The sequence below is a fragment of the Sceloporus occidentalis genome, unplaced genomic scaffold (assembly GCF_023333645.1).
Source record: "Sceloporus occidentalis isolate IW3139 unplaced genomic scaffold, rSceOcc1.0.p SCAF_2, whole genome shotgun sequence".
Lineage (NCBI taxonomy): Eukaryota > Metazoa > Chordata > Lepidosauria > Squamata > Phrynosomatidae > Sceloporus > Sceloporus occidentalis.
The window spans coordinates 256,949,062-256,963,884 of record NW_028316982.1 but is presented as its reverse complement, the minus strand read 5'-3'; the positions used below and the strand labels follow the sequence as shown (position 1 = coordinate 256,963,884).

The 14,823-nt window shown below is 43.7% G+C and overlaps 1 protein-coding gene across 1 annotated transcript in view; it reads right to left on the bottom strand.

Annotated features, from left to right (window-relative positions):
- MAML2 (mastermind like transcriptional coactivator 2) overlaps window positions 1–14,565 on the bottom strand; it is a 232,344-nt gene extending 217,779 nt beyond the window's left edge. Inside the window, exon 1 of the mRNA XM_089508476.1 lies at window positions 14,137–14,565. Within this exon, the coding sequence (XP_089364602.1) occupies window positions 14,137–14,565 (429 nt within the window). The remainder of the gene's footprint in view (window positions 1–14,136) is intronic.
- Between the last annotated feature and the right edge of the window lie 258 nt (window positions 14,566–14,823).

Here is a 14,823-nt window from a genome sequence, read left to right as displayed (position 1 = left end):
CCCTAAGTGCAGTACCTTACATTTCTCCATGTTGAGATTCATTTTGTTAGCTTTGGCCCAGCTTTCTAATCTATTAAGGTCATTCTGAAGTTTGATCCTGTTCTCAGGGGTATTAGCTTCCCCTCCTAGTTTGGTGTCATCTGCAAATTTGATAAGTATGCCCCCAATTCTGTCATCCAAGTCATTGATAAAGATGTTGAATAGCACTGGGCCCAGGACAGAGCCCTGTGGGACCCCACTGGTCACTTCTCTCCAGGATGAAAAGGGGCCATTGTTGAGCACCCTTTGGGTTCGGCCAGTCAACCAAAAAAAAATCCATGTAATAGTTACTTTGTGTAGCCCACATTTCACTAGCTTGTTTGCAAGAATGTCATGGGGAACCCTGTCAAAGGCCTTACTGAAATCAAGATATGCTATATCCACAGTATTCCCTTCATCTACCAAGCTGGTAATTTTATCGAAGGAAAAAAAAAAAAGAGAGAGAGATAGAGAGAGAGATTAGATTTGTCTGGCATGACCTGTTCTTTGAAACCCATGTCGACTTTATGTGATTATGGAATTGCCTTCTAGATGTTCACAGACTCTCTGTTTAATGATCTGCTCTAGAATCTTTCCTGGTATTGAGGTAAGACTAACTGGACAATAATTGTTGGGATCCTCCTTTTCCCCCTTTTTGAAGATGGGAACAGCGTTTGCCCTCCCCCAGTCTGCTGGGACGTCTCCTGTTTTCCAGGAGTTCTCAAAGATTATTGCCAACGGCTCCGATATTACATTTGCCAGCTCTTTTAATACCCTTGGATGTAGTTCATCTGGTCCTGGAGACTTAAATTCATTTAGATTAACAAGGTATTCCTCTACTATCTCCTTACTTATTCTGTGCTGAAATTTCCCTATTCTGTCCTCTACTCCATTATCCTCAGGTTGAGCACCCTTTTCCTTTTCTGAGATTAGTTGTAGGACAACCACAGAGAGACTAAGGATGTACAGTGGGGCCTCCGCATACGCGGACTTTTTATAAGTGGCTTTGAGCGTACGCGCTCAAGCCGCTGGGCGCGCACGGGGCGGCGCGTCCCATTCAGTTGAATGGGCATGCGCGCCCGTTGCACCTCGCGCGCGCCCGTTGCGCCCTGTGCACCTCCACGCCGCCGTGCACTATTGTTTACAATGGGGCTCGAGCATAGGCGGAAATCGCCATACGCGGCGGGATCCGGAACGGATCCCCGCGTATGGCGAGGTTCCACTGTAGTTAATGCTTGTTGTCCTGGTGTGTTTCTCACAGGCAAGTGTTTGCTCCCTGTGGAATCATAAACTTGAAGCAAACTAGCCTTTGGTCAGATATAGATAGAAGTGTTTGAAAACCTCAACTGGTCCAAACAACTGCAGCCAGTTTACTAACAGGAGCTGGTCACAGTGAGCACACAACTCCATTGCTGCAACACCTCCACTGGCTGCCGGTCTGTTTCTGGGCACAATTCAAAGTGCTGTTTTTGACCTATAAAGCCCTATAGAAGCTCTGGTCCAGGCTGTTTGAAGAACTGTGCTGCAGGCTGTATTTCAGAGGAAGGAACTGGGAAAGCAATCTCTGAGTACTCCTTGCCTAAGAAAACAATGAAATTCATGGTGTTGCCATAAGTCAACAGAAGATGTGTCTTAGAGCTTGGGCAGGCTCATATCGGAAGGTGTATGAGCCTGCCCAAGCTCTAAGATCTGCACTTCTCTCAACCCACCACAATCACAGGTACAGATGGTGGGAAAACAGGAGAAGGCCTTCTCTGTGGCTGCTCCCATGCTTTGGAACTCCCTCCTTAGGGACGTTAGGGTGGCTCCTTTTTTGTTTTCCTTTCCAGCAAGCTTTTGGAAACTGATTTTCAACAAAAATGACTTTTACGGTGCTGTTATCATTTTAAATCCAGTTTACAGTACAATTTCAATGGACTTTAATTCTGTTGTTATTTAATACTGTTTTAATCTTGATCTTCTAGAACATGGCCACATAATAATTAATAATAATTTGTTTTATTTATATACCGCTATTCCAAAGATCATAGCGGTGAACAGCAAATAAGCTAATTAGCAAGTAAGCTAATTTGCCCCCAACAGTCTGGGTACTCATTTTAGCGACCTCGGAAGGATGCAAGACTGAGTCGAGCTTGGGCCCTTTTGCTGGTCTTGAACTCGCAACCTTGTGGTTTCGAGTGAATGGCTGCAGTACAGGCATTTAACCACTGCGCCACATAGCCCAAAACACCCACAAAAAACTATGGATGCCGGCCATGAAAGCCTTTGACCTCACATTGATTTTGCATGTTTTTATCTATATGGGATTTATTGTATTCTGTCTCTGGAAGCTGTTTCAAGTCCCAGCCTGGGAGAAAGGCAAAATATAAACAAAGGGATGGATGGATGGATACAACAAGGCTGTTTACATCTTTGCTTATTACCTTTTTTTTTTTTTTTTTTTTTGCTTATTACCTTTTTTTAAAAAGTATCAAAGTTATATATTAAGGCAAACCTGTTTTTAAGACCTAGCTTTGTAGGCACAGGCAGCCAGGAATTGCAAGCAGCCTAGAAGAGGAAGGATGGTGCACTTGTGCCTCTCCACAGTAACCGGTACAGAAAACTAAGTGGATATGAGTAGAGGAAGAAAGAAACATAGTTTGGGAAAGCTATCTTTTTGGGAAGTAACTTGGGAATACTTGTACTGAAAAGCTGTAGGAAAATGAGCTTTTCTTACTCTACTCTGGGAAATTCTGACAGGTGAGTGATATTTTGTGGTTCAGTTTGCAAAATTGGACTAAACCCAAAAGAATGACTATGCTACCAATACAAATGTTACAAACTCCTAAAGCAGGAGTGGACCATAACTCCTGTGAGCCGTAACCAACATAGTCAACAGTGAGGAGCACTTGGAGTTGCACTCCAACTTCTAGAAGGCTGCAGTCCACCCATCTCTTCCCCAAAGTAAACAACAGAATGAAGAAAAAAAGTAAAACTGACAGATTCACCCAATTATAGTGGGATGACCGTGGGAGTTGTAATAATAATAAAAAAGAGAGGATATTTTCTGAACCCTGTATTGGATCATGCCTATGCGTTTTAAAAACATGTTGGCTGTAACTGGTAAGATAGGTTTATCTTCTCTTTCCTTTTCTCTCCATTTGGCTATTTATACATGCTCAGTAAGGGATTCTGGAGGCAGCTACAGTTTAGCTTGACTGTTGTAGGCAGGCATACATAGCTACAGTAGGATTGGCTATAGTAGAATCTTATTATTTCCCAGTTCAGGCTTTATTGTATTGTTTGCTGCAGAAATGTCCCTGCAATCTGACACGGAAAGTCTGTGTTTCTCCAGCCCTCCTCCATCATCCTCCCAGTGTGGATGCAGCTAAAAGGTTTCCAGCTATGAAGAGAATGAAAAAGAAAGGGGAAATGGGCAGGCATAACATGACTTTGGAAGAAGGAGCTTCTTTGTCAAAGGCTTTGTTAACAGAGGTATTCCTGTGCACACACACGTACACATGCACACACGCACGCACACACTGTATAAAAGACATTCCTCAGGAATCTGACTTCTGCATTTAGGCATGAATCTGGATCCTTTGCCCACATGTTGATCCAACATGTATCCATTCCTCCCCATCGTCTCTCTAAAAGTTAATTTGATAAACAGTTCATTGGATGATGATCTGAAAGCCATCTGTTATTTGACTAAAACACCTGTTCAAGATGCTGATTTACCACAAAATGGAAATGAAAATGAACACAAGGAAGTGAAGGTTTCCAAGGTTGAAAGGTCAGCGTTTCAACACAGATCCAAAAGACCACCATCTCCAAGAACACGTCACTCACTGGGCCTCAAGGGTATCACAGACCATGGCAATTCCATTACCTCTTGACCTGTGTAAACACAGAAGGAAGAGGACTGCTGAAGCCCTCCGAGCAGCAGCAAAAGATGAACAGCAAATCTTTATGGTCTATATGATCCCGACGGGATCAAAATAAGAATCTAATGCTACAGTAGGGTACTTCATTTGAAAGTCTTGTCTAGTTCAAGCCTGGTTCAAAGAGAAAGAACTATTTAAAAGGAGATGAATGATTTCAGCAAAGTCCTCCTGGTTACTGTGTTCTCTGCCGTGTTGCAATGACTTTAGTTTTTATTGCAGTTTGCCACTGTGGATGCAGCCAGTGTGGTGTAGTGGTCTGAGTGCTGGACTATGAGAGACCTGGGTTCAAATCCTGGTTCAGCCAGGTAAACCCACTGAGTGACCTTGGGCAAGTCACATTCTGCTTCAGAGGATGGCAATGGCAAATCCCCTCTGAATAAACTTGCGTTGAAAAGCCACAGAAGTACCTGGAAATGAGGCTAAAGCGGTGGATGACATCTGATGCAGACCTTGGAAAATTGCCTCCTATTTTGGGGGGACAACCCTGAGATTCCTATGATCAGTGCGGGATGGATAACTTCCAAAGATCTGGGGGCCATTTCCCCCCTTTCTTGTACTTTGGGGGACAGCTCTCCTATGACAAACCCACTCCAAAATCACAAACTCATACTCTCCAAATATCCCAATTTGGCAGGGACAGCTCCAACTGATTCTCTGCCTTCTCACTTTTCAGTTTTTTTCTTAGATCTCAATGGGAAAATCATTTGACACAAGTAAGTACATGTCTATAGGTTTATGGCTTCCATTTGGAAGCATATAGCCCTTGATGGACACAAACCATACCTTACACTATATGACTGATGATAGCTCTGTGAAGGTAAAATAAATATCATGGTTAAAGGGAGTATGAGCTTCACATTGAAAACTAACGATTTCTGGAAATTTTGAAACCATGGGAAAAATGTGTTTTCCCCCTAGTTTTCCTTCCCAAAAACAAAAATTGATGGAAATTTTCAGAAAAATTGAACAATAAAGTATTAACACCCTTTATTGATGGCATGCCACTTTGTTGCAACATAAAACACATTATATATAGCTTGGTTTGACATAAAATTATCATTTCTGACATGTCAGAAATAAGAGTTTATGCAGAAAATAATTACAAACTGAACCAACTTTTTAATGTTTGTTTTGTAACAAATGGAGTTACAAAGTCCTGAATTCAAAGACATAGCTGTGTTAGACTTCATCACTATGGAAAAGGATCTTGTAGCTCTTTGGAGACTGGCAGAAAGCTAGAAACGTCTCTCTCAAGGTCCTGAACTGTACAGAATACCTGAACTGTAAGGAAACTCTTTGGTTTTACCAGTTTGAGGAGAAGGCAATAAATGCATGTAAGAAACTATCAACATCAATAAACAGAGAAAAACATTGGTCTCCACTGCTTCTTCACAGTGTTCAGCAGACATAACACACACATTCCCGTAAAATGAACCAAGAAAAGAAAACCAAGTCAAGGACATTGTACATCATTTTAACTAGCTGGTCTAATGTTGTACATAGCTGCTGTGTGCCTTCAAGTCATTTCTGATTTATAGTGAACCTAAGGCAAACCTATGGTTGGGTTTTCTTGGCAAAAAAATTGTTCAAAGGGGGTTTGTCATTGCCTTCCTCTGAGGCTGAGAGAGTACAACTTGCCCAAGGTTGAGTGGGGATTTTAATCCTGGTTTCTAGACACTTCCAATGCTCAAACCACTACACCAATCCTTATCCAAAACTCTTCCTCTTACATACCTTTTAGAAATTATTTTAGGGTAGTAAATATGTGAACACCTTGTCTTAAATATTTTATTCATAATTCTAAAAGAAAATATGCCACAATCCCCTTTTTTCTTTTTTTTTCAAAAGAGAAAAGGACTTTTTGGGGGAGGAGGGACAGGGAGTTTCCCCCCTAATTTTCTTCTTGTATTTACTTAGGCTTTCATAAATCTGTTGAGAATTGATATGTTTCTTACATGCATACCAAAGTTGTAGTACAGGAGCCCTCCAGAAGTTGCTGGACTTCAGTTCCTATCAGCCTCAGCCATCATGGCCAAAGGTTCAAGGATAATGGGAGTGGGTGTCCAACAATATCTAAAAGGATGGTCCTTTATGCATTGGGTACTCCTACTCCTGACTTTTCCCCACATATACCCTGTGAGGTAGATCAGAGTGTGTATGGGAAGAGATTGGCACAAGATCACCCAACCTGATAGAAGAGGTGACCATAACTTGTGGTAGACACATGCTTTCATGTAGAAAGCCCCATATTGAATCTCTGGTGTGTCCTGTTAAAAGGATGAAGTGATAGACGACAGGAGATACCTTGGTTTAAAATTTTGGAGAGAGCTGCTGCCACTCAGAGTAGACCATACTGAGACAGATGGAGAGAGTGTGACCAGGCCTAAGGCAGCATGATGAGTTCTTAAGATGGTCTCTTTAAGAAATACACAGCCCCAAAGGACTTGATCTTGGCTTCACCTGGAGATGAAACAGACTGCATACGATACTGCAATGGAAACCTTCTAGGGGAGTTATGCCTTTCTTGGACCTTGTCCACATGGAGGATTTTGGCACTCCTACGAAGCCATTTGCATGTGCTGGCACGAGAGCAAACCCTGAGAGCAGGAATGCTGCACCTGTGTAAACTGCTGAAGGATACCAGAGACTTCAAATTATGAAATTTGTGATGTGTGAGAAGATATTTATTTCTGCCTTTGATCCCGGCCCCCGGGGTCCTATCCTTTGATGCCCAACACCTGCCCCTCTTTCTATTCCCCACTATTCCTCTTTGCTCTCTCAGTGTTGGAAGAAATAGAGGCAAAGCCCCCACAATCCCAAACTACACGTTATATGAGTCCTGAAGTCATGTATCAGTCAAGGGAACATGGTTGTATGGACAATGGGCTGATGGAACTAATTTCTGTACCAGGTTTCCTGATCAGTTGCATCTTAACATCACATACCATGGATTCCCACTTCACTATTGCAGTGCACAGCTTGGAACTATTACTTTTTGGACTAGAGCGCACACAATATACCAGCAACCTTGCACAGGAGATTCTGGGAGCAATAGTCCAAAAACTAAATTTCCCAATGAACCCAGCACTCTCTAAGTGGTTTACAATCTGTAAACCAATTGCCCCCAGCAAGCTGGGTACTCACTTTACCGACCTACAAAAGGATGGGAAGTTGAGTGAACTCAGAACCCTGGGATTGAACTCACCACCTTGTGGCTGCAGTACCAGCATTTAACCACTGCGCCACCAGTGTGCCTATCAACCTCATCCATCATGTTCAAGGATAATAGGAATGGGAGTCCAACAACATTTGAAAGTTCTGATACATAACAGCAGATCAGTAACTGGGAGACTGCAGAAACTTTTCCAAGATCTGCAGGAGGTATACTGGCTAAGACTAAAGGCCTTCTCCCTTCAGCATTCTGCCCAGAATAGCTAACTAGCTCCCACAAGAGAAGCCCACAAAATAAGATGGAGGTGCAGTAGCACAAAAGTTCCCAGTTCTCAGTGCCTAGAACCTTTTTTTCTGGTCTCATATTGAGGGGGAAGCATTTCAAGGCTAGAGCACTACTTTGACAAAGTTTGCATATCTGTACTCTTCTGCTAGATTTAGGGATGATGTTTAATGTATCATACTTCATGCTCACTACAATTGTTACAAGAGGCCATCCCTATGGTTGCATCTGAAGATAGTGCAAGCTTGTTTGTTGCTGCTTCAGAGACTAGGACCCAGAGTAATGGATGCAAACTATAGAAAAAGTGATTCTACCTTAACATCAGGAAGAACTTCCTGACAATAAGTTGTTTGACAGTAGAGTACACTGCCTCAGAGAATGGTGGCATCTCCTTCTTTGGAGGTTTTTAAACAGTGGCAGGATGACCATCTGTCGGGAGTGCTTGAATTGTTTATGGCAGGAGGTTAGATTGGATGACTCTTGGGGCCTTTTCCAACTCTATGATTCTATGAGCTGAACACAGCATTCCAGATGAGCAGTGCAGACTATATAGTGGGAATATTGATTCTCTTGATTTGGAAACTATGCTTCTATTAATGTAGGCTAAGATAGCATTCACCTTCTTTGCTGCAGCATCACATTGTTGGATCATATTGTTACCCCAAAAGGTGAAGGGGACTGGAGGTCCCCACCAACTCTTGTCAGCATTTTGTTACATGTTGGGAGAATTGCTTAGCTCAAGGAGGCTGGATAACTTGAGGACTGTTTCCCCCTATTTATACCAGCACTAACTGCTAGAGGACTCCAAGTTGGATGAATATATATTTTTTTAATTTAGAAATATGCAAGAGTGAAAATACACGCTAGTAATTCAAACAGCAACACCACACAAAGCTAACCAAAATAAAGGTATTGAAATTGGATAGTGAAGGGTTAGGTTTGTAGAATCATAATATTTAACTTGTCCTGAAGAGGAAACCATGGAAAGTAGAGTGTGGCTCAGAAGATGTCTAAGGGTGATACAGTGAGTGGAAAAAGCTCTCTGAGCATACTGTGTGCAAACTGTGTACTGGCCGTGTGAGCGAAAGTCTCTTCCAACTCTATGATTCTATAATTTACACTGTAGAAGTAATGCAGTTAGGTACCACCTTAAGTGCTGTAGCTCAAGCCTACATAACCCTGGGAATTAGTAGTTTTACAAGGTATTTAGCCTTCTCTGCCAAAGAGTGCTAGTGGCTTGCAAAACTACAGATGCCAGGATTCTGGAGGATGGCACCATGGCAGTTAAAGTGGTGTCAAACTGTATTGTTTCTACAGTATAGATGCACCCTAGGTCTCAGGTTTTGGTTCTGAAATCTAAGGGCCTTAATAGTACTCACCTGGCAACACTAAACAGCACCTACCTGTTCATAGTCTTCAACAAGGAATATATAGAGACATGCTACCTTTTCTGGCCTTTTACACAGAGCCATCATGATTAGTTGCTACTGACAGCCTTATCCTACATGAATTTGCCTATGCTGCTTTTAAAAGTATCCAGGCTAACACTACATCTTGTGGTAGTGAGTATAACTATGCATTACATAATGAATTTCTTCCTTTTTCTTCTGTCCTGAATCTCCCAACAGATGACCCTAGTATTAATTATCCTTATGATACCTTACAAATAAGACAGTTAAAGCATTTTTGTCTAATTTTGTTATTGTTGTCGCCTGGCTATTGTTTTTATTGATTTTTAATTTAAAAAATGAATCAAGACCTTTCCCCCTCAGCTGTCATTCATTTGCAACATGCCATGGCTTGAAAAGTTCTTGAAAGTACATGCAATATGTCTCACGCGTGATAGGAAAACACATTTAAGGTCAGCTTCAAAAACTGAAAACCTCAAGCATTTTCCCCTCCCCCTTCCTACTAAGAAACATCTGTTCGGCTCCACCATATTAAGCAACATTACTCATTTGCTGTATTTATTGAGCAAGCTAAAAAACATCTATCTCCTACACAATTACACAGAGCTAAGCACAGTTTATGGTGTAAATGCAACTTAATTCAGTACTGTTAGCTTGAAATCAAGGAGAAATAATTTGAAACAAACAAGGATAAAAATATGGCTCAAATCTTATTTTAGACACGAACTTAATAGATTGTTCTACAGAAAGTTACCATTTTAAAGTGTCATCTTGTCTCCTCCAGATCTGCACCATGGATTAATAATACTGGCTTATTTTACAGGGTTGTTGTAAGTGATGGGTGGGCAACAGTGGCTCTCCAGAAGATTTTTGGCTTAAAACTCCCACTAACCTCTAGCCACCACTTATGGTGAGGGATGATGGGAGCTGCAATTTAAAACATCTCAAGCACCCATGTCCTATGGTAAGGATGTCTAAAACAAGGAATAGCAAAGGATTGTAAATTCATGAAATGCACTATACATTCCAAATCCACCATCTGTCAGACACACAACCTTTTCCTGCCTTCTCATTTTGAACAAACGGTGATGGATCTTGAAGCAGCAGCCTTGGACTAGCCTTGCAAATAGGTTTAAACAAGAGACTAGACATCAAACGCTACCAGTTTCATTTACTGTAAGGCATCAGTTCCTGTCTGATCTTGGAAACTAAAGAGGGTAAGCCCTGGTTAGTACTTGGATAGACTGCTGATAAATACCAGGTGCCATTGGCTATATCTCTAGAGGGAAGAAACTGGCAAAATCACCACTGAGTACTCCTTACCTAAGAAAACCCTATGAAGTTCATGGGGTCACCATAAATCAAAGGGCATCTTGAAGGCAGATACACATACACTATACAGTACTATCTGGAGTGTTTGCTTCATCTACTATTCCCTTACAATATAGCTGTACCATGCTGGAAATAAATCTGAACCAATACAGTTACAAGTTCAAGCCCTGAGAGTTGGCCAAATGTACTCCAGATGGGACAATTCCCCTGTGTGCTGTTGTATCAGCAAAACAATCATATTCCATATTCTAAGTATTAACCAACTGTGCTTAGAAGCAGTGAAGTGCTCTCTAGTCTTGGTTTCAAGGAAGGAAGCCCAAGTTTTGTTTTGATGGCTGAAAATAGTGGTTTTGCAGCACTCTTAAAAAACAAAACAAACAACCAACCAAGTGGCCTCTCTCCCCCAAAGCACCTGTTTTTCACTTCTTTGGGTCTCTCTGACCCTTGAGTTCTGCTCAACAAAACATCTGTGCAAGGACTTTAAATTCAGAAAACATTAAGCAGGGGAATAACAACATTTCCCACCCCCTTTTACCAAGTGCAAAATGATCCAGTGAACTAGCAGAATATGTTCAAGCCACATCTTGCTGTCAGGAATGAAGTGTAAAACATTTAACCAAGTGGATAGGGGTGAACACATCATGCACATTCAAACTGATGGTTACTGCATCCAAGCCCTACAAATGAAGTGCATTATCATTTCAGAAAGTGGCAGAGCTTGGGAAAGCTCCTTTTGTGGACCACAACTCTTGAGACTCTCGCAGCCAACACTGGATTCTCAGCTAGGGAAGTTTAGGTGCGGGACAGACTGCCTCAAAGGGACGGCCTGCCGGTGGCCTAATTTCTTCAGAGGGAAGCCGCAGCCGCCAAACCGCATGGCTTCCCCTTGAAGGAAAAAGAACACAGAAAACCCAGGTTCCTTTCAAGCCACAGGGGTGGATGCTGCACAGCACTTGCATAACAATGGCGGCGCCCATGTATACAGGGTGCCGCCATTGTTACGCCGCCCACACATTCTAGGGTTAGGGACCGCGCGGTTGCTGTGAGGTCCCTAACCCTAGAATCGGTATCAGTACCTCACTTGTTGGTGGTATGTACCGTGCCTTAGTGCCCCAGGATTTTAGCTTTACAAACCCCAGGATTCTATAGGAAACAACCATGGTAGTTAAAACAGAATCCTAACATAATTGTGTAGTGTGAAAGGACTCTGAGCAGCCTCACACCCCACCAGTGGATAATTCATGGTAACGGAGATATAGTGATAAAGGTTCATACCTGTAAACAAAACAGTTCTGACTAGTTTAATGTCACCTACATTATCCTGCCATTGGTTCAGTTATGGATAGCTTCAGTATGTCACTGTATTCATTCCTCTTAAATAAAATTTCCATGCTGTCTTGGAGAGACTAATGATTTTGAGACACACTCATTTGTGGATTAAGGAATATTTTGCTTTAAACTGGTGGCAGTACCTAAAGCAAACTTTGGCATCATTATTGCCTAGAAAACATGTTCCATGCTCTCATCGGTTGCCAACAGCCAGGAAGCAAGGCTAAAATACCCAGCAGCATTCAGCCAAGTGTTAGAGAAGACATTGCTAGAGATGGTCATGATTTGGCAATACACACATTCACAGATTTGCAGACAAAATATTTTCCTTGAGGCCAAAACCTGGAGATATGCGTTTGAAGAGGATAGCTGAAGTAGTATTGCAAAGTGACTCCTTGGCATCTGTTTCTCAAACATCACATACCCTTCCTATGTGGTGCAGGTTTAGAGGTAGCACATAGTCCCCAAAGGTCCATGCACCCCAAAGCCATGGCAGAAATAATTTTGCTTATTTATGATTCATGTTGTTGGTGGCATCAGGCTGTAGATTGTCAATGAACAGATGGAATAGTGATACCTTGAGAGTCTTTACAGAAAACTGATGTAACAGGTGTTCAACAGTGGAATTGTCTGTCTTGGACAGTGGCAGGCTCTCCTTCTTTGGAGGTTTTTAAACAGAGGTTGGACAGCTATCTTTGGGAAGTGGTGTATTCCTGTGGCCTTTGAGATCCCTTTGTTTCAAGTTCTGATATTTAGGAACCCAAATCCCTTCTCCATTATGTATCCCCAGCATGTGTTATTCAGAGATATACTTCTCCTGAATATGGAAGTTCCATTGAGCTGTCATGGCTGATACATTTACCCATGATACATATCATGTACCGTTGGTAGATACATCTGTCATTACTGTTTGTGACGTATCTGTCATGACTGTGTCTTCTTCCCCCCATTTGTGGCTTTTTAGGAGGGGAAAGCACACAGTGTCCATATAAAACATGTCCATGATGACTAGGGTGGATTCTGAGGGCAGTAGTCAAAAAGTAACATTTCTGAGTTCTGAATTTATTTGGGCCCCTTGCCACACCAAGGAATACTCTACCTGTTATTACCTTTCCCAACATGCAAGTGTTAAGCAGAGACTGTGTAAATATGGGGAGTCATTTTACTTCCTTTCTTCCTCCAGTTCCATCAGTTTGTGTTTCATTGCAACACACAGCTGGGCCTCCCGCATTTGTGGCTTTGACTTTTGCAGATCTGATCATTCACGGATTGGATTAACCTGCTCTTTCTAGGAATCCCGAGGTCCTTCAGTGGGACTCTGTTGTCAAGCTCTGCCAAAAGCCCCATTGGAGGACCTAGAGGTTCTAGAGAGAACGATTCCCTAGGCATTTGTAGGTCCTCCAACACAATTCTATAGTCAGCTTCTGGCAATGTTGACCATAGAGTTGCCCTGGAAGACTGAGAGAGGTGTTCTCTCAGGTTTTAGAAAAAATAGGGGTTTTTTACTTGTACTTTTTCTACTTTCACAGGGATCCCAGCGAAAGTGGAGGGTCCACTGTATTTTTAGGCTCACAAAACTGAATCCAACCCCCCTAAACAGGACAAAACGAGGGTTGCCACTTTTGCAAACTAACCATGGGTGAAACAACAGGGGGGATATGTGTCAAATGCGGCTAATACCTTCCCCCCAAAGGTATGTTGCCCACATGGCCAGAAGGAAGGGAGGCCTGCCTGCATAGATACTTCTCCACACTATCTCAACACAAAACAACACACCCACAACATCTTGACACAATGCAGGCCTGTGACTACCATCACCATATTTTTAAAGCCCCCTCCTCCCCATAGGATTTTTAACACTTTTGCCGGATGAAGAAGCCAGAGGAGCTTCTAAAACTTGCACCATTCTGCACCAACTTTTCCAAGCTCGGGCCACAACAATATGGAGAAGAAATAACAACAACAACACACACGCAATATTATAAGATCAGTTAAAAACCAACGTAACAGCAAGACAACAACAATATGAACAGCAAAACCAATAACTTGTGCAACCTCTGTCCATGACAAGAAGGAGAAGAAACAATAATAACAGCACACACAAATGCACAATATCAAAGTGTTTAATAACACTCTTTACTATTATATTACTAATAATGGAATCATATTCAATATTATTAAACAGTGTTATCAAACACTTTAATACCGTGTGTGTATGTTGTTGTTATTGTTACTATTTCTTCTCCTTATTGTGATGCCCAAACTTTGGTCCTCCAGGTGTTTTGGACTTCAGCTCCCAGAAGCCCCAGCCAATATTGTGCACATGTTGTTGCTGTTGTTATTATTACTGTTACTATTTCTTCTCCTTATTGCAATGCCCAAACTTTGGTCCTCCAGTGCCTTTTGAACATCGATGCCCAAACTTTGGTCCTCTGGTGCTTGATAACATTACAAGGGATGCCCTAACTTTGGTCCTCCTCTTCCTCCTCAGGCGTTTTGGACTTCAACTCCCAGAAGCCCCAGCCAACTTTGTCCAGAGTCAGAGATTCTGGGAGCTGAAGTCCAAAACATCTGGAGGAGGAGGAGGAGGACCCAAGTTTGGGACTTTAAAAGCACCCAAAGAAAGCTCTAAAGAAGCGGGAGAGGAAGGCAGGCTGGAGGGACTCACCGCGATGAGGGCCGAGTGCCTCTGCTCCCCGGGGCTGCTGCTGGTGCCGGTGCTGCCGGTGCCGGGGGCAGTGCTGCCCAGTGGCGGGGGGTAGTAGTCGGCTGCCGGGGCCGGGGCCGGGGGGGCCTTGGGGCCTTGCTGCCGGGGCCCGGCCTTCCTTCCCGGGGGCCCTCCTCCGTGCTGGACCAGGCGCAGCAGCTGCAGGGTGCTCTCCCGCTCGCGGCCGGCGCTCTCGGCCCTCCCTCGGGCGTACCTGCCCTCGCAGCTCAGGTGGTGCTGCCGGCACAAGGCCAGACGGGCCCGCAGCCGCTCCACGATCGCCCGGTGCACCCGCGGGGGGCCCAGAGGGGACACCGGCCCCGACGACAAGGGGGCGCCCAGCGAGGCGGCGGCCGAGGCCGAGGCGGGGGCCGGGGACGTCTCCCCCATCGCCGCCTCCGCCCCCCCCCCGAGGGCCACCGACGGCTCGCTCCGCTTCCTCCTCGGGGCTCCTGGAACTCCTCCTTTTCCCCCTTACTCTTCCTCCTTTCTCTCCCTCTTCTTTCCTCTTCTCTCTTTCTTCCTCCCTCTTTCCTCCCTTCCTTCCTTCCTTCCTCCTCTTTGGCCCAGGGGCAGCCCCACTCTCAGGGCCCCATGGATGGAGGCGGCTGGGCTGGGGCTGCCTGTCCCCTCCCAGGGAGAGAGAGA